General features: G+C 36.2%; 1 protein-coding gene across 1 annotated transcript in view; it reads right to left on the bottom strand.

The window, feature by feature from the left end:
* Nucleotides 1–22,213: 22,213 nt before the first annotated feature.
* LOC145664145 (myrosinase 1-like) overlaps nucleotides 22,214–24,778 on the bottom strand; it is a gene marked incomplete in the record, with an annotated part of 131,655 nt that continues 129,090 nt past the window's right edge. The window contains 1 exon segment of the mRNA XM_081730545.1: nucleotides 22,214–22,966. Within this exon segment, the coding sequence (XP_081586671.1) occupies nucleotides 22,828–22,966 (139 nt within the window).

The raw sequence follows: 24,778 nt of genomic DNA, 5'->3' as shown, positions 1-24,778 counted from the left end.
TCCAAATGGCAGCTTAAGTCGATCTTGATTGATACTAGCATTATTTATTAGCGTAGCAATCAATTCAACTACTTCTTGTATTCGTAGAGTAATGGTAATGGCTCCAAGTTAATCTGCGACTTTGGCACATTGTGAAATTTTGATTACCCATAGCAACTGAACGAGGCCCCGGAGAACATAGCATCATATAACATTTTCGCTTTATTTTGGCCTGTAGAAAAGTGCTCTGTGGTGTCCGTGGATGCTATTTTTAGAACACCCTCTATATCTATCTATCTATCTCTCTCTCTCTCTCTCTCTCTCTCTCTCTCTCTCTCTCTCTCTCTCTCTATATATATATATATATATATATATATATATATATATATATATATATATATATATATATATATATATATATATATATATATATATATACAGAGACAGATGAAGAATTTTCTGACGGGGGTTGCCCAATAATTATCAGTACATTTGAATTTAATTGGATTTTTTAAAAATGCCTTTAGACATCTGTGATATGAATGAGGAATTGCACTGGAAATGCTAAGGTTTGCTCTCAGTAAATCCTTTTCTTTGAACGTTAAGAAAACTGACTTAAACTACTGTTTTTGCAAAACTTTGCTTTCTTTTAAGCCCTAAACGAAAACATGAAAGCAAAAATTTTCGGAAAGTGTTGCTATTTTCACTGCTAGCTTCTCACTTAAAAAAGGGGAGCCGGCATTCACGTGCACTGATGCACTCCCCTTAATCCGGACCTGTATATTTATATACGAATTTACGTGTGTGTGTGTGAGCTACTCTGCGACATAGTAATATTAGTCTCCTTGATATGTTTCTGCTGTGCCACTGGAGCTGGTTTGTGAAGAAACCAAGATTACTTGTTTTATAGACAGGGACGTAGTGTCCATTAAGGCTATAAGGCTTAGCCTAACCATTTATTTATACATCAGCCTCAAATATTGCTTTTGGATATTGATATACTTAATTTTATTAAAATTGATTTATTTTATAATACGCTGTTTAAACATCAAGTGAGTTGAAGCGAAGCTTCTGCAAGAACGCATTGAAGGCTATCGGCGGCTAGCCTTCCGCTTCTCTCATGGAATTAGGAGAATGGGGCGGTGACAATCACTTTCCCGCCACCCTCAGCAGACGAAAACTTCTTGAGCTATACACAAATTCAACATGATGCAACGAAAGTAGACGAATGTTGACGAAAGGCTAGCCTTTCGGGTGTTTGGCGAAACGAAAGCGACAGGATGCGGTCTTGGAAGAAAGTATAGAACAGAGGCTATGAAAAATTTAGAACCTCACATTCAGTAACGAGTTTTGACCAAGAAAAAAAAAAGAGAGAGAGAGACAGAGAGAATAAAAATGTTATGTTATTATGAATAGTATTAATTTATCAGGGACCTTATTGCGTACTGGTTTGCGTGATCACAGCGTAAAATTTACATTTTAGTTTCCGATAATTGACATAGCAGTTATAATTGCGTGTTGTATTTTTTGCGTTGCGTTGCTATCCGCAAGTTTTTCGAAGATCGATACTGAAGGAGACCTCAGATGAGGTATAGTTTCTTTCTTTTTTATATATATACTTTCAATCTAAAAATAGCTTTTTCTGTAAAAATCATCAATTGACTGTGAGCTACTGCTCCACCTTTTCCCCTTAGTATGCTGATGTGTGTTGTTGTGGGTGAAGTGCTTAAGTTTATCTATGATTTGGGGAAGTTACACTTAAGATCGTCCTATAGCTCTCCGTTTTTATTTGTTTCTTTGAAACAGTAATACAGTCTTTGTGTCATATGCGAGTATCGCATATATAAGGAAACCATATATGTAAGGGAAATATGAAGCAGAACCACTCTTATACTTTTTCTTGCATTGTATGAAAAATATATTGTATGAATTAGCATTTTTCTATCAAGGATTACAGCGTAGTCACAATACTAAAACGTGATCGTTTAAATAAGGGCGGGATATTTTTTGGGGGGGGGGTAACAAATTCACTTTACAATCATATATACATACAACAAAAAGTGCAAGTTTCAGGGGATTGGGCCCCTTCTAGCCACCCTCTAGCTACGAATCTAATTTCAGCCTACCCATTTCAAAACATTACGCTACGTTACTGTTTATAGACTATTTAATGTCATTGAATTTAGCGTTCTAAGTATCATTGTAATATAATTAAGGCTTGATTGTGCCATTTTCAATTAAAATTGTCCGCAAAAAAAAAAAAAAAAAAAAAAAAAAAAAAAAAATTGGGCGAAACGTACGCTATAAAATTCGCATGTATGGGATTTTGGTAGGGTGACCAGATTCTGACAAGAAAAAAGTAGGACACAAATATAATATAAATAGTATATGGTAATTTACTGCGTAGGCAGTAGACTACGCATGTCCTTATTTCATTTAACATTAACCTTAAGTTAATCAGTCATTTTTGTTAGAAAGAAAAGTACTGAGCAAAAGTATTGAAGGAACTCAACTTACCTCCAAATGCTTTGATGAATGACAAAGTGGTTTATTTTTATGAATCTACAGTGAAACTTCGTGTTGGGCTAAAGGCGTTACTTCTTATCAATCTTCGGAGCGTGGTATTATTTTAAGGAATGAGAGAAAATTTAGACCGGCATGAGGGAACTTGTAGCATCTAGGGAACTCATGACTTCTAACTTGGTTAGCGTCACTGCCGTAAGTTGAAAAAGAAACCTTTCCTACATTACCGATATCTCAACAAGTCATTTTTAGTGAAAATAATGTGGGCCTATTGCAAAAGAATTATTGGTTGATTATTCTCCTTCCCTAGTCTTTTGATGAGTGCTAAAAAACATAGCAGTTCATTATTCAGGAAGAGAGCGCCAGTGATTCAAAATGTTGTGAATAGAGAATGAAACATTAAAGTATTGCAAATAAGTTAACTCAGGACAATTAAAAAAAGGACAATTCTCGATTTTCTAGGCGCCTTTGCAACACGCAGGACAGTTCCTTAAAAAGCAGAACTGTACTGCGAAAATTAGTATGTCTAGTCACCCTAGCTTAAGGAGAAACAATGTTGCTACAATTTTCGTAGATTATCGAATAAATATGAGTTTTAGGTAAAGTAAGAGACATTTCACAGAGGAAATAATCACCAAGTAATGTTTGCCTTCTCAACATGTACTTTTTCTTTTGTTTCGTTTTCAGTGTTTTTAAAACCCAAATGTCGTTGGTGTTTAGTTAAGAAGAGAACGAATACTTCATTTCCTTTAAAGAAATAATTCAATAAACCCTTAACTTTGTTAACTTGAAGTGTGTTTGATTCACACTATTATAATGAAATAATTAAATAAAACATGTACGTAATTTAATTAAATGAAGAGTGTTTGATATATTATCATTAGAAAACAAATGGTAGAATCAAGAGATAAGCTGAATAATAACTGTCAGTCTATCAAACAAACGTCTTGGCAGCATATAGAAGAATAGGCCTATAGGAGCATTCAATCAATATCGAACGTACCTCTCAATGGGTAAATTGCCATAATGGTCACAGTCGTATTTCTTTACGGTGTAAAACCAACAAAAAATGACATCATTTAAAATTAACGCAAAACTTTGTTTTGGAAATAGAACATTACTCTCTGTTTGATTTATTTAATAACGTGAAAATTATTTCACGTTTGCAAAAAGATACCACAAACACGATGTTTGTCCACTTAGGAAACGGGAGGTCGAGCATGTTCCCCCTTCAACAAATAAGTACAGAGGAGAAAGAAAATATTTGTGTAAACTACAGTAAATATTACCAGTTTGGATACAATTTTAATTTATAGAGTAATATATACAACTTGGCCAATGAAATTATTGTTTTTAATTTACACATTATCTTTATTTTATCAAATGTTTCTCCTTTGTTGAAAAACTTATCTAATTACAGAGCATGAAATCTGCTGCCATCTCTTGACAATATTTGAATCACACTAGGTGTGGAGAAAATTGTCTCGGGATAACGTTAACAGACACTTCCGACCAGGGTCGGATCCAGGGGAGGGGGACGCGATCGGGACGATTGCCCCCCAGAAGAGAAAACAGGGGCGTCATTTAGGGAGCGGAGGAGGAAGCGATTGCCCACCCAGAGTTTGAGGGATACATATACTTTAGTCGATTGTAATACTAATATACTAGTACAAAACGTGAAAGTTTTCCGTCGGTGGTGCTCTTGCCCTCCTCCCTCCCCAGCAAAGTCTCAAATGACGCCCCTGAGAGAAAACTTTCCTATTTTATATATAAAAATAAAACCCATCCCAGAGTTTGGAACTCTTAAAAGCAGAGTTGGCGTGGGTCAATGAAAACTTGATCCACGACCCACTGACCCACCACCCACCGTAACCCACTCTGACCCACGACCCATCATGACCAACTGTGGCCCACCACCCACCATGGCCCACTCTGACCCACCGTGACCTACCACTCACCATGAACGACTCTCATCCACTGTGACCTACTCTGACTTACCAAAATCCATCGTAACTCTGAACACGATCCACGGCCTCTTCTGACTAAAGAGTTTACACTTGAATTAAAAAACAAAACTGTGAAATTGTCACTAATCGGAGTTTGAATTTCTAGTCAATCGCTCAAGCACCACTCTGTTACAATAACGGTGGATCTGACCTTTACGATATAATATGGTAAAGTGTTTGTCAGTGAGGAAATTGAAACAATCCGAGGTGGAGGAAAATTAGCGTGTACCTAAAATATACTTGTACTAAGAGAGTATTCTTGCAAGTGTTAATTTCTAAACGCATTCCACAAGAAACTTCTATTCGCAGGAAAATACTCCTGTACAATATCGAAAAGGTTATGGTTTCTCAGTTCACAGTATTTTTTCTCACAAAAGACTTGAAATATCAGTTTTTTATAGTGTATAAAGGTGCTCGGGTATCCTAGGTGTGAACATTTCCATAAAGTATGCTCATAATTGTAATTTGTGTAATCACTAAAACACCACGTTAAATTTAAGTTACAAATATGCATAATTGCAATTAGATCTATTATGAATATTTATTCAAAGTAGTTTACCTAAAGCAAAGAAGAGACTTACTAAAAATTAGGTACAAAGTTGAATAACACAAATAAGCCATTAGTAATACAAGTATACATTTTCCGTAACTCGTAATTTTCCACCTTAAAACAAATCTGAAATCGGGTTTATTTACTGTTGGTAACTTTTTCGTGGTAAATCATCCGCAGCGGAATGATGTCCATCCTTCAGCCAAGAAATAACTAGCTCATCTACTTTGAACTTGTCTAGCAGTGGGCCATTAACATTGATAAACAAGCTAGACAATGTTTGAACACTTAGTCTATTTCTAATATCAGTCATCTGTAAATCCATAAGAGGAAATCCCCGTTCGCACTCTGTCGTGGAAATTGATAATACTTCTACCCGATTTCTGCTACTCCTCATCGACAATCTGCTTGTTAGACTTAAGTCTGATAACGATTTTTCTTGATCACTTTTGAAATACTCAGCAAGAAGTATCATCTCTCTATTACCATACAACATCTTTTCCATATCGACCACGTCAGTTGGCAATGTCGACTCATGGAGAACAGAAACTTCATCTACCACGCCTTCGATAGGTAATCTTGTGAATCAATTATCAATTAAAGCCTGATAAACTGATGATTTCTTATTTGTTTATAAATTTAATTTTTACATGTGAAGGTTTGATATATTACCAAGTCCCCTCCCCCGTCTAGAAAGCAAAAGGGAACGAGGTTCTTGGAAAGTGTTCAGAGGTGAATGGGAATTTTCCTCCTTCTTCCCCTTCAATTACCACACTGCTGTTTGCCATGTGTCAAATTACGATGAATTTCAATTAAATTATCATAGTATAATTATTTCCTTGTTGAATTATCGATGCTTTTCAGTGGAAAAAAGAATGAAATTTGAAAGTTCCAAATCAAGATAAATAGACCAACGTAAAGGGGAAAAAAGTGTAAAATTTTCCATATAATTATGCGTACAATCCAAACTTAAAATTTCCGTGTAATTAAGCTTACAGTACACATGTTATGCCTATTTTTCTCACAACTTTATGGGTTGATTGCCCTGTGCTGTAAGCGCTCCACATAATAAACGTAAGCCTCAGCAATTATTATAGTAGAAAGCAATGGATATATGAAGCCAAGCACTGTATTTTTTGTTTCTAATTTTTTTTCTTTAATAACATCGATCGTTTTCGATTATTTTTACAAACCAACTCACTACCAATTTTCCATATATAGAAAGTGCCCCCCCCCCCATAAAGAAGAATTAAAAAAATGCTAGGACACATTCTGTTTATTTTCAATAAAGAGTTAATACACTGAATTTCAGCTCCGTAAGTTTAACTGCGTGCGAGATACTAATTTTTTTTCGCAAGAATTCTGATCCTCACTACCTCCTTAGGATATTATGCATTATAATGAAAGCAATATAGCATCCCAGTTTGGATTAAGGTCTAACTATATACCAAAAGTAATTTCATTTGACTTTGCAATTTGACCGTGATGATCAGGCACACATAGTGACATTCAATTTTTTATATAATAATTTATATATTACAGTGATCCAAAAATGTATTTTTTTTCAGTAGTTAGCTCCTCTAAAAACTCCCAGGTCTCGAAAGCCAAGTAGTAGTATAAGTGCTATTGCTATTATTACAATTAAAAATATCAGTATCCAAAAGTGCCTGAAGTTCTTTTTTTTTTTTTTTTTTTTTTTTCACTTGGTTAGATATACTCACCTCAGGTAGGTAGACAGAAACAAATGGAAAAGGAAGGGAAATGAAGGTCTTGAAAGTAAAACGAAGACAAATTTACCAGTCTTCAGAAGATACTGTCTACAATGCAGTGAGCAGAGAGGGTCGGTAGATCATACTGAGTCAGTGGGTCGCAGTGGGTGGTGGGTCACAGTGGGTCATGGTGGGTGGTGGGTCGCAGTGGGTCACAGTGGGTCACATGCTGTTGACCCACTGACCCACCGACCCACTGATCCACTCCATCTCTGCTTAAAAGTAGCTTTAAGTAGCAGTATTACAACCCACCGCCCCCCCCAGAAGTCCGTCTTGGTTCCGCCCCTGCTTCCGGCAAACATAATGAATCTTGATTTCCTTGTCTAATTGTTTCAGCGCAACTAGGCTAGTTGTCGCCCAGGGTAGGAACTCGCCTTAGCGCCCCATTTCCCCTGACCAATCAAACCAAAGCATTCTTCTACTACACCTGACATTGGCATCAGACAGGAGGGACGGATAGGCCCACCGGGATACCGGGTTAATCGAGGTAGGCCCCCACCAATAATAAATTAATGAGGCCCAGTGGTGAAATTATTAAATGTATATACATGCCCCAAAAGAAGATAAGGATTTCGATATAAAAGACAGTTTTTACGAACAAGTGGAACGGATATTGACCAACTTCCGCGATACCATATTAAAATTCTATTAAGGGATTTCAATGCAAAGATAGGATGAGAGGATATTTTCAAACGAGAGTCTGCATACGAGACGGAACGAGAGGGAACGAACGTCTGCATAAGGAAAGTAATGACAACGATGTTAGACTCGTGAACTTTGCAACAGAAAACCTTATCGTGAAGAGTACAAAATTCCCACATCGCGACGTTCATAAATACACTTGGACCTCACCAGACGGAAAAACACATAATCAAATTGATCACGTTTTGAGACATGCATAAGGGGATCAACGAATTTAAGAGAGGCTATCAACCGCGTGTATATATATTAAAGAAAGCAGACGGAACAGTTCTCACGCATACAGATAGGATCTTAAATAGATGGAAAGATTTCTTTGACGATTTGTTTAACACGCAGCCAAAAACTAATATACGTGGAAAAAGGGAGATACACACCGCAGAACCCATATTCCAGAACCAAACCGAATAGAAGTAGAAAACGCTATAAAGAAATTAAAGAAACACAAATCTTCGGGTGTAGACGAAATTCTGGCTGAGTTAATTTTAGCTGGAGGCGAAAAATTGTGGAACAAGATACACAAACTCATTCTTCTTATCTGGAACAAGGAAGAATTGCCACAGGAGTGGAAAGAATCAATCATTGTTCCAATTCACAAGAAAGGCGACAAAAGTGAATGTAGAGCTTCTTCGTGGCTCAGCGGTTAGCGTACGCACCTTTGGCGTGGGAGACCCGGGTTTGATTCCCGGCTGGAGATAATGTAGATCAGATTTCACATTAATCAGTAGGTCCACGCCTCATATAGCCTCGCTGCTGAAAGTGACGATAAACTAAAATCAATCAATCAATCAATCAAAACTGACTGTAATAATTATTGAGGCATTTCTCTTCTGTCAACATCCTATCAAATCCTTTCAAAAATTCTATTAGCAAAATTGACCCCATACACAGATGAAATTATTGGCAATTATCAGTGCGGATTTAGACGAAATCGATCAACTATCAACCAAATATTTACCGTTCGCCAAATACGCGAAAAGAAGTAGGAATACAATACTCCAGTTCATCCACTATTTATTAATTTTAGAAAGGCTTACGACTTGGTTAGGAGAGAAACATTGTATTTACAACGTCCTTACAGAATTTGGAATACCGAAAAAACTAATTGAGGTATGTTTAAATGAATCCCAAAGTAAAGTCCAGGTAGGAAAATTTTTAGCCACGAACTTTCAAGTCGAGAATGGACTGAAACAAGAAGATGCGTTGTCGCCATTATTATTCAACTTTGTCCTGGAATACACTATAAGGAAAATCAAAGAGAGAAACCATGGCGGGCAAATAGAGTTGAACGGTACTCACCAGTTTATGGTATGCTGATGATGTAAATTTAATAGGTGATAATAGGAGAACTATAGAAAGAAACGCAGAGGTCTTATTAAACGCTTGCAGTGACTTGGATTTAGAATTAAATACAGAGAAAACTAAATACATGGAAGTGAGTCGGGAACGTAATACGGCAAATTATGGACGCGTTATAATATTAAATAATACTTTTGATAAAGTGGATACTTTCAAATATCTAGGATCAATATTAACAGACGAAAATCATATTCACGGAGAAATTAAATGTCGACTAAAAGCAGGGAATTCGTGTTACTATTCGGTTCAAAATCTCTTGTTGTCGCGAATTCTGTCGAGGAATTTGAAGCTTAAAATATATAAAACGATAATCATGCCTGTTGTTCTGTACGGTTGCGAAACATGGTCACTTACTCTGAGGGAAGAATATAGACTGAAAGTATTTAAGAACAAAATCCTGAGACGAATATTCGGACCCAAGAGGAACGGGAATGGGGAATGACGGAAACTTCATAACGAGGAACTACATAATTTATACTATTTAGCAAACATTGTTAGGGACATCAATGTCTAGGAGGCTTAGGTGGGCAGGTCATGTAGCTAAGATGGAAGAAAGTAGAAACGCTTTCAAAGTCTTGACTGGAAGACCCATCGGAAAACGACCATTAGGAAGACCTAGGCGCAGATGGGAGGACAATATTAAGATGGATCTCGCAGAAATAGGAATACAAAGTAGAAACTAGATCCAGTTGGCTAAGCATAGAAGTCAGTGGAGAGCTTTTGTGAACGCGGCATTGAACCTCCGGGTTCCATAGGCCATAGAGTTAGTTTAGTTAGTTAGACAGTGGTGGAATTATATTGTATTTAATTTCCATGCTCCATTATTGGCATTGCTTACTGCCGTTATTGGCAATTTTCATAGATTTCTTAGGGAGCATGTTACTAGCTTGCAGTCTTTAAAGAAGGGAAAGAATGAAACTAAAGGTATTAATGAAGCTATGGGAAGATTGTGAGACTTTTTTTTAAAATAACAGGCTCTTAAAAGATATTTCAGAACAAACGAATGAAAAAGACTGAAAAGACTGTTTTAAAGCTATAACATTGTAAACTTGATTTTTTTTTTTTTTTTTTTTTTGTCGTCAGAATGTAAAGAATGTATTACGTCGCACACGCTGCTCTGGACAAGGAGAGGCGGAGGAGGGAGGGAGTTCGATTGAAGACAAGAAATAACTAATCGATCGAGACATGTATTTCTGAATTGCATAAGAAAACGGGGCAAGAGTTTGTTATTAATTTGAACTTAGAATTTTTGTAACAATTTCTAAGCCGCGGACTGGACAAAGTAGTTTTTAATCTACTTTTTATCATTTTAATCTGGAGAAGCTTATTTCGAAGAAAAAAAAACTAAGTAGCAGACAAAGTAGGTGTAAATTTGTAATCAAAAAAGAACCTAAGAAAGCATTTACGTACAAAAGGCCTCATCCCGGCGAAATTAAAATGTCGTTAAGTTTACAGTAATTATGTGATATATTCAAATAAATAAAAAAAAATAATCGAAATGTGGAACAAGAGCGCCCTAGACAATATCATTTTATATGAAATACCGTTATCACGACCAGTGGTGGGTAAGTTACTTGTAAAAATGTAACGCGTTACAAGTTACTTTACTTTCCCTTAAAATGTAACGCGTTAGTAACGCGTTACTTGTCTCAAAAAGTAACTGTTACCCCACTTCGAAAGTAACGTTACCGTTACAGTTACTTTGGGAAAAATGTAACGCGTTACTAAGAAACGTTACTTAAAAAGTAACGCGTTACGTTACTTCCCAAGACTGATCACGACACACTTATCTGTTTTCGAGCCTTTTTAGGACAAAAACAGCAATTAGGACAATTTTACAATATGGTTACATCATTACACTTATCTCCATCGTCAGCACTCACACAGTTTTCTCACTCAGACAGTTCGTCTGAGTTAGGGTACTCATCAATAAGACTTTTAACTAGAGTTCCAGTTTAATAAACTGTTCACTAACTCTTCTCTTAGGGACTGTTAGCTAGCTTCCGGTTTTACACAATAACAACAATATTTTCCAGCGATGTCTGGAAGTTCTTTTACAAGGTTATTTTTTTTTGGGGGGGGAGATCTAATCCCATAACGTACTGTGTTCTTTGAAGCGGCCTTTTACGCTAGTTGTTATTGTGTCCAGAATTACGTTGTGCACTTCGGTTTCATACTTTTTAAGCAAATTACTAACGATCTCATCTTCACCTTTGCCCTAGAGCAGCTTCTTGCGTTTTCGTGAACGAACCTCCGGCAAATCAGTCGAATGCCGAACATTACATGTTTCCATGCCGTCGAATACATTATTTGCCCATTCAGCAAACACTTTAGCAGCATTTATGATGGATTCAAAATCCAACCGATATTCATCAAGTTTGGAAATTAGTGAACGCAGAATTTTGTAAGCCTGTAACATGTCAACGCTACTTCGCTGTAGGCACTTCGACATTAAGTACGAAGAAATACTTGAGCAGTGTTTCTTTATAAGAGTCCTCCTGCGAGCTGCTCTGCTTTATGTCTAGCTTCAGGTCTACTGTTCTGAGTAGATGCTATTTCCTTCAATGTGCAGATTAAATAAAGATACAATCAGGGACGTCGTGTCCATTAAGGCTATAAGGCTTAGCCTATCCATTTATTTATACATCAGCCTGAAATGTTGCTTTTGGAGATTGATACAATTAATTTTATTAAAATGGATTTATTTTATGATGCACTCTTTAAACATCACGCCAGAATAGATTGAAGCTTCTGCAAGAACGCATTGTAGGCTATGTGCCGCTAGCCTTCCTCCTTTCTCATGTAATTTTGAGAATGGGGCGGTGTCAATCGCTTTCCCGTCAACCTCAGCAGACGAAAACCATGAGCAATACACGAACTCAAAACGATGCAACGAAAGTGGACGAATGCTGACGAAAGCCTAGCCTTTCGGGTGTTTGGGAAACAAAAGCGACAGGACGCGGTATTGTAAGAAAGTATAAAACAGAGAGACTATGAAAAATTTAGGGGTTCGTATTCAGTCACAAGTTCTGACAAAGAAAAAAAAAGAGAAAGAGAATAAAAATCTTATTATGAATAGTACTAAAACATCAGGGACTTTATTGCGTGCCGGTTTGCGTTATCGCAGCGTAAAATTTACATTTTAGTTGGCGATAATTGACATAGTAGTTATAATTGCTTGTTTAATTTTTTGCGTTGCGTTGCGACCGGCAAATTTTGTGAAGATTGATATTGAATGAGGCCTCAGATGAGGTATAGTTTCTTTCTTTTTTTTTTTTTTTTTTTTTTACTTTCAATCGAAAAAAAAGGGTTTTCTGTAAAAAACATCAATTGACTGTGAGCTGCAGCACTACTGTTTTCCATTAATATGTTGATATGTGTTGTTGTGGGTGGCGAGCTTAACTTTGTGTCTATGGTTTCGGGAATTTAAAATGAAGATAGCCCTATATCCGTTTTTATTTGTTTCTTTGAAATAGTAATACAGTGTATGTGTGATATGCGAGTATCGCATATGTAAGGAAACCGTATAGGCCCTATGTAAGGGAAATATGAAGCAGAACCGCTGTTATACTTTTTCTGGCATTATATGAAAAATATATTGCATGAATTAGCATTTTTCTATCAAGCATTACAGCCAGGTCCGTGGCCAGAACACTAAGACGTGATCGTTTAAATAAGGGCGGGATAGTTTTTTTTTTTTGGGGGGGGGGCAACTTGAATTCATTATACTCATATATACATACAACAAACAATTGCAAGTTTCAGGGGACTAGGCCGCTTCTACCCACCCTCTAGCTACGAATCTAATTTCAGCCTACTCATTTCAAAACTTCACGCTACGTTACTGGATACAATGCATTTCTGGGATCCGAGAAATGGCCAAATACCTTTCGCAGTGCAGTAACCATCTTGTTTCCCCAATTATGTTCACTTGTCTTACATCACACGTGCTTCTCCATGCATCCATTCTTAAATATGGCCCGTAATAAACACTGCACATTCGTTTAAAACATCGAACAAAGAAATGTTAGTAAACATTTTAACTTTTAGTTCCAGCTGTTTTTAAAATACTGCAAAAAATGGTTATTTATTATCCTATAAATGTTTTATTTACTTAATTGATTTTAAATTGATGATAATGATGATGATGAGTGTTGAACCGACGGACTAGTTCTTTTACCTTACGATCTCTAGGCAAGGTGAACACCGACAGTGGTTTACCATTGCCTTCTGTCGGATGTATCCAATGGCGGGATTCTAAAGTATCGGAGAATATTTATATCTAACATAATAGTTATTCTCTAATTCCCGAGAGTTTCCTTTTCTCTGTATCCGTTTTTTTTTCAACTTTTAATCGTTACAGGAATTTCGGAGGGGCATATCCCACCTACCTCCTGTGGGTATACCCCTGATCTCATGTAACACAACACCCGATTTTACGTCTTAAGAAGTGTTACGCATAAATAACTATAGGCTATATATATACTGTATATATATGTTTGTGTGTGTGTGTGTGTGTGTTTTAGATATGACTAACTATTTAGGTTTGAAATGTTTTCGTATAGCACATAAACGTTACCTACTGAAATACATTTTTCTTAATTACCTTTTTTCGTACATCCTGAAATTACAACATTCATGAAATACTTCAAGATTGCTGAGTACTAAAATACATTTCAAGGGCCCTTGATATCCAGAAAAATATGTAATGGTTAATGGTCAATTATTAATTCTGTCGGAAGCTGTCATACCAAAAGGAGCATGGAAATTAAATACAATATAATTCCACCACTGACTAACTAACTAAACTAACTCTATGGCCTATGGAACCCGGAGGTTCAATGCCGCGTTCACAAAAGCTCTCCACTGACTTCTATGCTTAGCGAACTGGATCTAGTTTCTACTTTGTATTCCTATTTCTGCGAGATATATCTTAACATTATCCTCCCATCTGCGCCTAGGTCTCCCTAATGGTCGTTTTCCGATTGGTCTTCCAGTCAAGACTTTGAAAGCGTTTCTACTTTCTTCCATCTTAGCTACATGACCTGCCCACCTAAGCCTCCTAGACATTGATGACCCTAACAATATTTGCTAAATAGTATAAATTATGTAGTTCCTCGTTATGAAGTTTCCGTCATTCCCCATTCCCGTTCCTCTTGGGTCCGAATATTCGTCTCAGGATTTTGTTCTTAAATACTTTCAGTCTATATTCTTCCCTCAGAGTAAGTGACCATGTTTCGCAACCGTACAGAACAACAGGCATGATTATCGTTTTATATATTTTAAGCTTCAAATTCCTCGACAGAATTCGCGACAACAAAAGATTTTGAACTGAATAGTAACACGAATTCCCTGCTTTTAGTCGACATTTAATTTCTTCGTGTATATGATTTTCGTTTGTTAATATTGATCCTAGATATTTGGAAGTATCCACTTTATCAAAAGTATTATTTAGTATTATAACGCGTCCATAATTTGTCGTATTACGTTCCCGACTCACTTCCATGTATTTAGTTTTCTCTGTATTTAATTCTAAATCCAAGTCACTGCAAGTGTTTAATAAGACGTCTGCCTTTCTTTCTATAGTTCTTCTATTATCACCTATTAAATTTACATCATCAGCATACGCCATAAACTGGTGAGTACATTTCAACTCTATTTGCCCGCCATGGTTTCTCTCTTTGATTTTCCTTATAGTGTGTTCCAGGACAAAGTTGAATAATAATGGCGACAGCGCATCTTCTTGTTTCAGGCCATTCTCGACTTGAAAGTTCGTGGCCAAAAATTTTCCTACCTAGACTTTACTTTGGGATTCATTTAAACATACCTCAATTAGCTTTTTCGGTATTCCAAATTCTGTAAGGACGTTGTATATACAATGTTTCTCCTCCCTATACTAACAACTTCCGGAGTGAATTAATTAAATATATGACTGGAAATAAACCTCATAAAATTGAGGATCCATTCACATTAGATAAATTAAACCATGTGTTAGGAAATTTGAAGAAAAAATATACACCCAGCTTAGACAGAATACATAACACTCACTTAATACACTTATCAGAAAAGGGAAAAAGCCGTTTATGTGAAGTATTTAACAACATATGGAACACGGCACTACCACTTGAGCTACTTCGCTCGGTGGCTTTATCTCTTATACTTAAAATACGCCACCGTACCCATCAAAAAACCTCAAAAACCTAAAGGATCTGCATATAACTACCGTCCCATCGCATTAGCTTCATGCATTCTAAAAGTATTTGAACAACTACTACTAAACAGATTAACTTGGTTTATTGAACACAATAATCTGTTTCCCAAAAATATATATGGTTTCAGAAAAAAATTATCAACCTTAGATGCACTAGAAAACTTAATAATTGACATATGGTCCGCATTCCAAACCCGTCAATCTCTGTTACTTCTATCTATTAATTTTTCGGCCGCCTATGATATCATACTTGAGAACCATTCCTCAAAAATGTATACGTATAATTCATAACCTTTTCAAAAACAGAAAGATTTACATAAAAATCGGAAATTATATTAGTACACCTAGAGAAACTTCCCGAGGGATTCCCCAAGGCAGAAAATTAAGTCCTACGCTATTTAATATTTACATTCTCGATTTAATTAACTTTGCAAAACAATACCTTCAATTTAATATTTTTGCAGATGATCTTATTCTTTTTGTGAAAACACATGATGTACATACAATCAGGACTTCAACACCTACGAAAAGGCCTTGGAGTGACCAAAATGGCTTGTCAATAAATTGGCAGAAATCAAGTCTAATAAATTTTACACGTAAAAAAACATAACCCTCCAATACAACTCCAATTTAATGGTATTATTTTAAAACAAATACATCATATCAAATACTTAGGTTCACATCTCCATGAAAAGCTGAAATGGGAAATACACAAAGAACATCTCAAAACTGAGGTTTGCAAATTCTTTATACTTTTCATTGGATTAACTTTTAAAAAACGGGACGTCCACCCTTCAGTTCTGTACACAATATATAAACAATGTTTAGAAGCGAAATTAATATACGGTTCGATATTCTTCTCTCTCATACCACAAGATAACGTTACATCATTAACTGACATAAAGGCCTAAAACTTATTTTTTCACAACCGAGTTTCTGCCCTAAAAATGCAATACTCGAAGAAGGCCAAACTTTCCATTAGATTTGCAAATAAGGCATCAAACGTACAAGTTTATTCTTTCGCGACTTGCACTAACAGAATTACCTCTCATAGAAAAATTACACCAGATGCTATATAATAATGACATTAAACGATTCCTTATTATAACAGACTCCCATGGATTTTCACAGATCAGAGGCCATTTTACACTGGATATACAACAACAATAACAATGGAAAGGATTTGGGAATGTATCGGCCAGGGCCTGTTTAATAGGTACCATCCCGGCATTTGCCTGGTAGGACTGAGGGAAACCCTGGAAATCCTCAGTCAGGATGGTGGGCAGCGGGATTCGAACCCACGATCTCCCGAATGCTCTACCACTTGAGCTACTTCGCTCGGTGGCTTATTTGGATTTACGACAAATACATGAACAAATTTCTAAATTTCTGTTATTGCCCTGTTTTTGTGTCTCGTTCACCACTGTTTCATCCAAAATCGATTCCATCATCCCATCGTATCCTATGAAACTATCATCTGAGATCTCCTCCAAGATAATACCGGCAATTTGGCAAGCACATATTGATAGGATGATTCCAGAAAATACTAAGATAGTCTGTACACATGGTTCAAAAACTCAGAACATGGTGGGTGCAGCTATGTACATACCTCAGGAACAAAAAAATATAAAGTATAAACTTCCGCCTTACACTTCCATACATGAAGCAGAATCTTTTGCTATAAGACAACCACTACTATATGTACATAGAAACGAACCGAATCAAAAAAGCATGCACTTGCTCTGACGCCATTAGTGTTTTACAAAGTTTATCATCAATACATTGGAACAAAAGATCAACTTGGCTTCAATTACAGATTAAAAGTATCATTCTTTCTCTAAATTATAATGGTGTAGAAATCAATTTTTTATATACAAAGGCGCATAATAACATTATTTTTAATGAGATAACTGACAGCCTCCAAAATAGCAGCTAGAGATGGCTCACCTGCTAACATAAAACTCCCATATGACCATTTTATGCCTATTATTACAGATAAATTTAATCATTTTTAGATCAATACAGGCAAACAATCAGGAAGGGTCCCGGTAAATATTATTGGGATATCTCAGATCCACACAAGAAAAAAAAACTTGGAATCAAATCCACCACTGGAAACGTTCGGACATTATAAACCTCTTTAAGCTTCGTCTACACACCGAACTAACCCCAGTTCAATTATTTAAAATAAATAAAAAAGATACCCCCGGATGTTGGTGTGGGGAGGAAATGGCTGATATAGACCACATTATATATAACTGTCCTACCACTAGTAAATATAGAAATTTTCTATTTGATGTAATCAAGAAATATCACGGCATTGGCCAAGGGCGCCCATGTTGTGGTTTTCAAAGGGGGCAAATATAAGCGACGTTCCAAAAATAGTTTCAAATTTTGCTGTAACTAATGTAAAAATTGTATTGGATTTTCGCAATTCTGAAGTACAATTTCCTCTAGGGGGGCGAGCGCCCACCTTGCCCTCCTGATGGGCGCCCTTCGCATTGGCCCCCATAAGGTTCAAAATCTTTTGTCAATAAATAATGCACAACTCAATGAAGCTCTCATAATGTCCTTACAAATCAACAATGTGAATATTTGAAAAAAAAAACGACTAATCAAGAAACAGGTAAAAAAAACAATAATAAGGAATCTACAATAACAACATATGCTACATTTTTCCTGGTACATTCCATCCGGTAAAATATATATATATATATATATATATATATATATATATATATATATATATATATATATATATATATATATATATATATATATATATATATATATATATATATATTAGCAGTATACAAAGTTATTTTTATTATAAAACCTAAAGTTTTTACTTTTTCCTAAGTTATTACTAGGCCCCTACCTACTTAATGTGAGTTATGCTACTTAATACGAAATTAAATTAAAAATGGTTTACTGAACTTAATCAAATTTAATGAAAAATTACGATAATAATAAAATAATTAAAAGATGGTGAAAAACTGAGTTTTTTTCATGGTAATTCTGGATTCTCTCATGTTGAACAACATTGCTTTCCTCAATGCCACCTCCAGAAGAGCGGAGACATATACGTATTATGAAGCATTGCAGTGCACATTTTTAGTAGCGAACCAAATATCGAAAAATGTCTCAAGTTTATTTTTCAGACCTGCGCCCACCTCAAAAATTCCTGGATCCGCCCCGGTATCGGCTATTGCCAATTAACTGCTAATAGTCATACTGTACCTTTTGAAATGTTTCAAACGTTCTTCGCATAAGGAACAGTTTTCCGTATTCTTTTTTTTTTTTTTCGCCCTTGCACCCTTTCACCGCGCATCCTGAGCAACTGCTCCACTCACTCCACTGTAGTTACGCCACTGACCAAGATGTTGCTGTTACTGTTCATTTATTATTAGTATCGTACATTGATGATTCCTGATGACTCTGGATCACCATCTCTTCTATACAAGGGGGCTCAGCGGTAAAGTGCTTATCTCTGGTGCGTGGGGTCCCTAGTCAAGCACGTTTCTTGTGGACAACATTGTGTTCATGCGTTTTCTCAGAGCATTCCCCTTTCATTGCACATTTTCATTCCACCTATTTTTCCATCATCGTTCACTTACCTTAAGAATCGTCACCGTAGTCTAAAGGGCATATATGTGTGACGTTAAACTGAAAGATGTCATTTTCATTTTTTTTTCTCCTGTATAGATTCCTGCTCGTAGAACACGAGCTTGCCCCAAAAGTCCGATTGCAGTCCATCCTTTCAATTATCTGCCGACCACGGGTAACAGAAGAACACATTGTGTAGCCGGCTTTCTATCTTCAACTGCAACATGCATTTATGGACTTTTTGAAGGAAAAAAATGAGAGTTTTGTAAAGGAAAGCACTTGCTTCCGAAATATTAAAAAAAAAAAAAAAAAAAAAAAACTGCATGCAGTACCATATTGCGCACACGCGTGACTTGAGTCGAAAAGGAGAACAATTTTCTTTTTCAACCCCGACTTGTGGATTAATACATTCTTTTTTTTTTTTTTTTCATCATTACTTCTGTGTTAATAATATTTATAAAACTTGCCTCACCTTCGTACGAACAGGAAAGATCACTAAATACCAAGTGAAATTTTGAACTTCGAACGTCACAAAATAGCTTCACAATTTACTGTCATTTTCAGATGCACGTCATTCCCCCACATTCCTCTATCATTTTCATTCCAAGCGCCTTCTATTTGATAAAACACTATAGCAGCACCTATAGAAGCTATACAAGCACAGCAGCAGAAAAAAAAACATCAAGAAAACGACAATTGTAGAAAGCATCATCTGTTCAGATACGCATCAGCAGATGCGTTTGCATATAAACAATTATAAACAGTAACTTCATTGCACAATAGTATTTACCACCCACTCTGCACACTAAGCAATGGTTCCTGCACAGGCATCATTAAGGCCCGGATTTGTATGTAAAAACTTTTTTTCAGACACGTACAAGCCCAAAACAAAGTTTATTAGGGCTTATCCCAATTAAGAATCTGGAAGTGTAAATTACAAATTTTATTTCACACAAAAATACATTATTTTCTTTAAAAAATATGTAAATAAATATTTTGGACATTTTTGTAATAAATACATACTTTTAATAATTTTCGTTATTTTATTCTAAATTTCACAACGAATTGTTTCTTCTTTCTCTAAAAAAAAAAAAAAATAACATCGAGGAAAGAATAGCTACATAAATCTATCCACCGTATTTACAAGCAATTTCAAACATGCAGAAACGGCGTCGTCACAAATTCTACTTATCAGAGCTGGGGTAACTTGTACCAAACAAAGAGCTCCTAAAGGAGCGCTTTCGAAGCTAAAACTGAGGGAAGGGCGAGTGGCTGTAGGTGAAGGGGAGATAATTTAATATCTTCCATTTCTGTTTCTTGACTCACTCTATAAAGAAACTAGAAACTACGGGAAATTTATTAAGTTCTTCTGTCAAAAAGATACAGTGCGTTGAAAGAAAGCTGAATGTTCTTTCTGCTTCGAAAGCTGAAGTCGTAAGAAAAAAAAAAAACTACTAAGGATTTGTTGAAGAAAAGCATTAGCCATAAAAGTCTATGTAAAATATCTTAAGTATTGGAAGGCCAAAACACAAGTGAAGTTGAATATTCATGATATGCCCCTTTTCAAATACGAGAGATTAACATCGTGTGATGTAGAACGTTCCTTTTCGCAATATACAGTATTATGCATTACGGTATTCCGTGACACTTTACGAAGGACAATTTGGAAAAGACGTAAGTTATTCACTGTCCATAGAATTTCGACATCTGATGAATAAGAGCTATTGGAGAGTACCATTATTCATTTTTTATGTATGTCTTTTTTGCATATTTTTCCTTGTTATTTTTTGTTAGTAAATATTTTTCAATTTTTAGCAAATATTTTTCATTTTTAGCACAGAAAATAATAAATATTTTACAATTAGAAAAAGCGGAAAGGCTATTACTCACCGCAAAAATTACCTGTATGTAGCAGAATATTCTTCTACATGCAACAGGTAGCGGTTTCGGATGATGCTACTTCCTTAATCAGCCTGTGGTAGACTTCAAGAAGGATTAAAAAAATGAAGGATGGTTAAGAAATGGTTAAAAGGTTAGGATATGTAAAAAAAAAAAAAAATCTGTACATTAAAACACACGAGAATGACAGAAGATTTGTTTTTTACATATCCTAGCCTTTTAACCATTCTTCATGTTTTTTCTTTTATCCTTTTTGATGTCTACCACAGGCTGATTAAGGAAGTAGCATCTTCCGAAAGCGCTACCTGTTGCATGTAGAAAAATATTCTGCTATATACAGGTAATTCTTGCGGTGAGTAATAGCCATTCCGCTTTTTCTCATTGAATATAATCACCGCTCGCAATATTGTGATAAATATTTTACAATTTTTTAGCACATAAAAATCCAAGCCCTAGGCATCATATATCTCTACCTTCGTTAAACTACGGAAACAATATTTTTCTCAATACCAAATATAAAAGTAGCATTGGCTCCAAGAAATGAAAAAGAACTCAAATATTTCACCATTACGTAATGACGCCTTTCTGCCTTCAAGGTGTACAAAGACCTTCAACAGATGACAATGTGAAAAGAGATGTATTTTTTTTCTCATCATTAATTATTGGTGAAGACATGTCAGTCAAATAAGTACAATGTTGGACAATAAAGAAAATTACATAACTTGGTGTGTGGTAATTTCATGTTTGACAACAATCACTAATGGGTAATATGCAAACACACACACACACACACACACACACACACACACAAACAAACACTTAAACCTCACAATCGCTGCAAGATCTGTGTACTGTACGTACGTACCAAAACCCAGCGCTGACATCAAAATCTCAATTGTGTAATAGTTTGACAGTCTAGTTTGCGTATATGAGAGTACTTACATATGCGCCTAACATGCAAGTATAAATTTGATTAATTGCATAGGTGTAATTTAACATGAAATTGAGAAGATAAGCAACTATTAATATTATTAATTATTAAGGATTGCATTGTAATATCATATACTAACAATTCTGATCTCTTTATGAACAAAGCTAGTAATGATGTAAAGGGGATGTCTCAAAGGTCATCTTCTCCAAGAGAAATGAAAGTTTTCCTGGAGCCATATCTCCATTCAGTGCCAATATGGGTTATCAGCATTCTCTTACAGAAATATTTTCTGAAACCACCACTGAATCTAGCATTTCAGCCAGTCGTGTTGCTTTAGATTCATATCACTTGCAATGCGATAAGGTAATCAAAAATTTTATATTTTAATAGTTAATCAAACTTTTACCGATGAAATCCCAATCTCAACAATGTAAGTAGAGTGATCCACAAAGAATCTTGTTCCATCACGGTCTTCCAACATTTGCGGATCACAACATAACATAAATCATGCAAAACAGCGCCTACCAAACCTTTGCAGCCGCAGAACCCTTTCTGAAGTAAAAGTTCCATGTGGAAACCAAAGAGTTTTAGTTCTATCTGCCTATGTTCTGAATACAAAACAAACAAAAACAAAAAAAAAAAAAAAGCTATTATGTCTACCATGATAAAACAGAAATTCATTTTTTATTAATTTATTTACTAGTCTAAAAACTTTTATTTCTGATATGTACAAAATGATACAACTATAAGAATAAATGATACAACTATAGGACATGCACTACACACTCGAAGTTAATGTGAACAATGTGCCTGCTTCTTCAATGTCCGTCGTCACATAAGTCACTTGAAGACGCATATCGTCTTCTGCGTCTAAATGACCTCAATATTTAGTGTTTATAGCCGTGTAACTCGAAAAGGCGGTTTCACAGAGCTATGTAGTACTAAAAGCTTATAAGAGGAATTTAGCTTTTGAACTTACTAACGACAATCCTCCCCTGAGTCCAAAATTCGGGAATTGGTTTCCTTTTAAATGAATTTAACCATGTGTGAAATTTTACTCTTAATGTGCTGGTTTGCGTTATTGCAACAAATCATCTACTGTACGGTTAATTTTCAAAAGGGAAAAGATCACATGATTATTTCTCAATTTTGCGCTTCGCCTTGTATTACAGCATTTATTTCAACGATTTCCACTGAAAATAGACCCATTCCTTATGGCTCTTATTTTAACGCTATCACGAAGGTGACTAATATTGTTTCTGCTCGGCAAATAGATTACAAATACAAATACGTATTTAATCAATTTGCTGCTGTGTTGTGTTGGGTGGAAATCCATGCTCTTTGATGATTTTACTGTAGACTCGAGATGATTGCTTTGCACTTCGTGGCCGATGTGGATCATTGAAATCTACAGAATACAAACCAAACTTCTCGCTGGAAAAGAAAGGAAAAGTATTTAAAATATATTACCACTTTCAATCACAGACTTCAGTTTTTAAAGAGAGAAACATGAATAAATTATAGTTTCTTAGAATTTTACTAGGTATATCTTCCATAATAAAACATCCAAATGTGTATCAAATTCTACATCGCTCAGCACATATCCAGCTGATCCACTATTACATGGCATGATGCCCAAAGTTGGTAACTTTCATTGATAAATTAGGTGTTTGATCTCCAGCGTATTCCTTAGTCCTTTCTAATTTCATTAATCTTTTCCCAATGATGACAAGCGCTATAGTTCAAATAAAGTTAACCTAATTTCATGATGTTCTAGTTCTGATAGAACATGCTGCTGCATGCAATGTCTTGTGGATATTAAGTAATAACACTTTCAACATACACAGTTAACACATTCATGAAGCAATGTTATAACAATTTCTTTACTCCATGATGTAACTTTTGTGGAGCAATTACTAGAAGAGATCTCCATCCTCGTATGCAATTTTGTTTTCTCATAAACAGAATGCTTTTCTCAATTTCTCTTTTCCAAAAGTGCAAGACTCATATATTGTGAGGCGAGTATACTTCATCGCTCAGAACCAATCATAAGATCGATAACCAATCATATATACAGGGGTCGGACAAAAATATCTAAAAACACTTCATACAGGACACGTAAGATGGCCCTCCACTGTATAATAAGTGTTCCGGTTACCGATCGTTTGTTGTTTTCAATGTGTCATGTGGACCTTCCTCTTCCATTAGCAGTAACCAGTTCGTCTGTGAGTGTCGTAGTGTGAAAGTGGTGCGGTAAAATGGGCGATCTGACAGACTTCCAAAGAGGCATGATCGTTGGTGCCCGCCTGGTTGGAGCTTCAGTGGCAACAGTGGCGAACATTGTGGGGATATCGAAAGGCACTGTGTCCAATGTCACGAGGGCATACACAATTTATGGGCAAACGACGTCTGCAAATCACAACAGTGGTCGAATGACAATCCTGTCAGATAGGGACCGGAGGGCATTAAAATGGATTGTAGCAGCTAAAAAGAAGACCACTGCAATGAAAATTACGCCTGAACTCAATTCCGGCCTTCAGAACCCAATTCCATCGAAAAGAGTGCAACAGGAATTTCATAAAGTGAAAATTCATGGCAAGGTCCCTATCGCCAAACCCTTGGTCACAGCAGTAAATGCGAAGAGGAGTATCCAGTGATGGAAGGACCACAAGGTGTGGACTCATGAGCAGTGGAAACACGTAATGTGGTCCGATGAATCGACCTTCAAATTGTTTCCAACAACCGGTCGTGTTTACGTATGGAGAACACCGTCGCATGCCTATGATACAGACTGTCTGCTTCCAACTGTAAACCATGGGGGTGGTTCTGTTACAGTATGGGCAGTGATATCGTGGTTTTCTGCATTTCCTGTCATAGCCCTGCACGGAATGATGAATGTTAAGGCGTATGAGGCCATTTTGGGAGATCAGGTTCTACCCATGTCCCAAATATTGTTCCCTGATGGTGATGACATCTACCAAGATAATTTGGCACCCTGTCACGCTGCAAAAACCTTGAAATCATGGTTTGAGGAGCATGACCAGGAGCTATCACACCTCCCCTGGGTCCCACAATCACCAGATCTGAACATCATTGAGCCATTGTGGTCTGAGTTAGAAAGGCGTGTTCGGTCTCATTACCCTCCACCAGCATTCCTTAAGGAACTGTTTTGGAGGAACATTGGTACAAAATTCCACACCCTACGACTCAGGAGCTGTATACGTCCATTCGACGTCGGATCCAAGT

Source organism: Thermobia domestica, chromosome 11 (assembly GCF_964235325.1).
Source record: "Thermobia domestica chromosome 11, izTheDome1.hap1.1, whole genome shotgun sequence".
NCBI classification, from domain to species: Eukaryota; Metazoa; Arthropoda; class Insecta; order Zygentoma; family Lepismatidae; genus Thermobia; species Thermobia domestica.
Note: the sequence above shows the minus strand (reverse complement) of the source record. Positions and strands in the feature narration are given on the sequence as shown.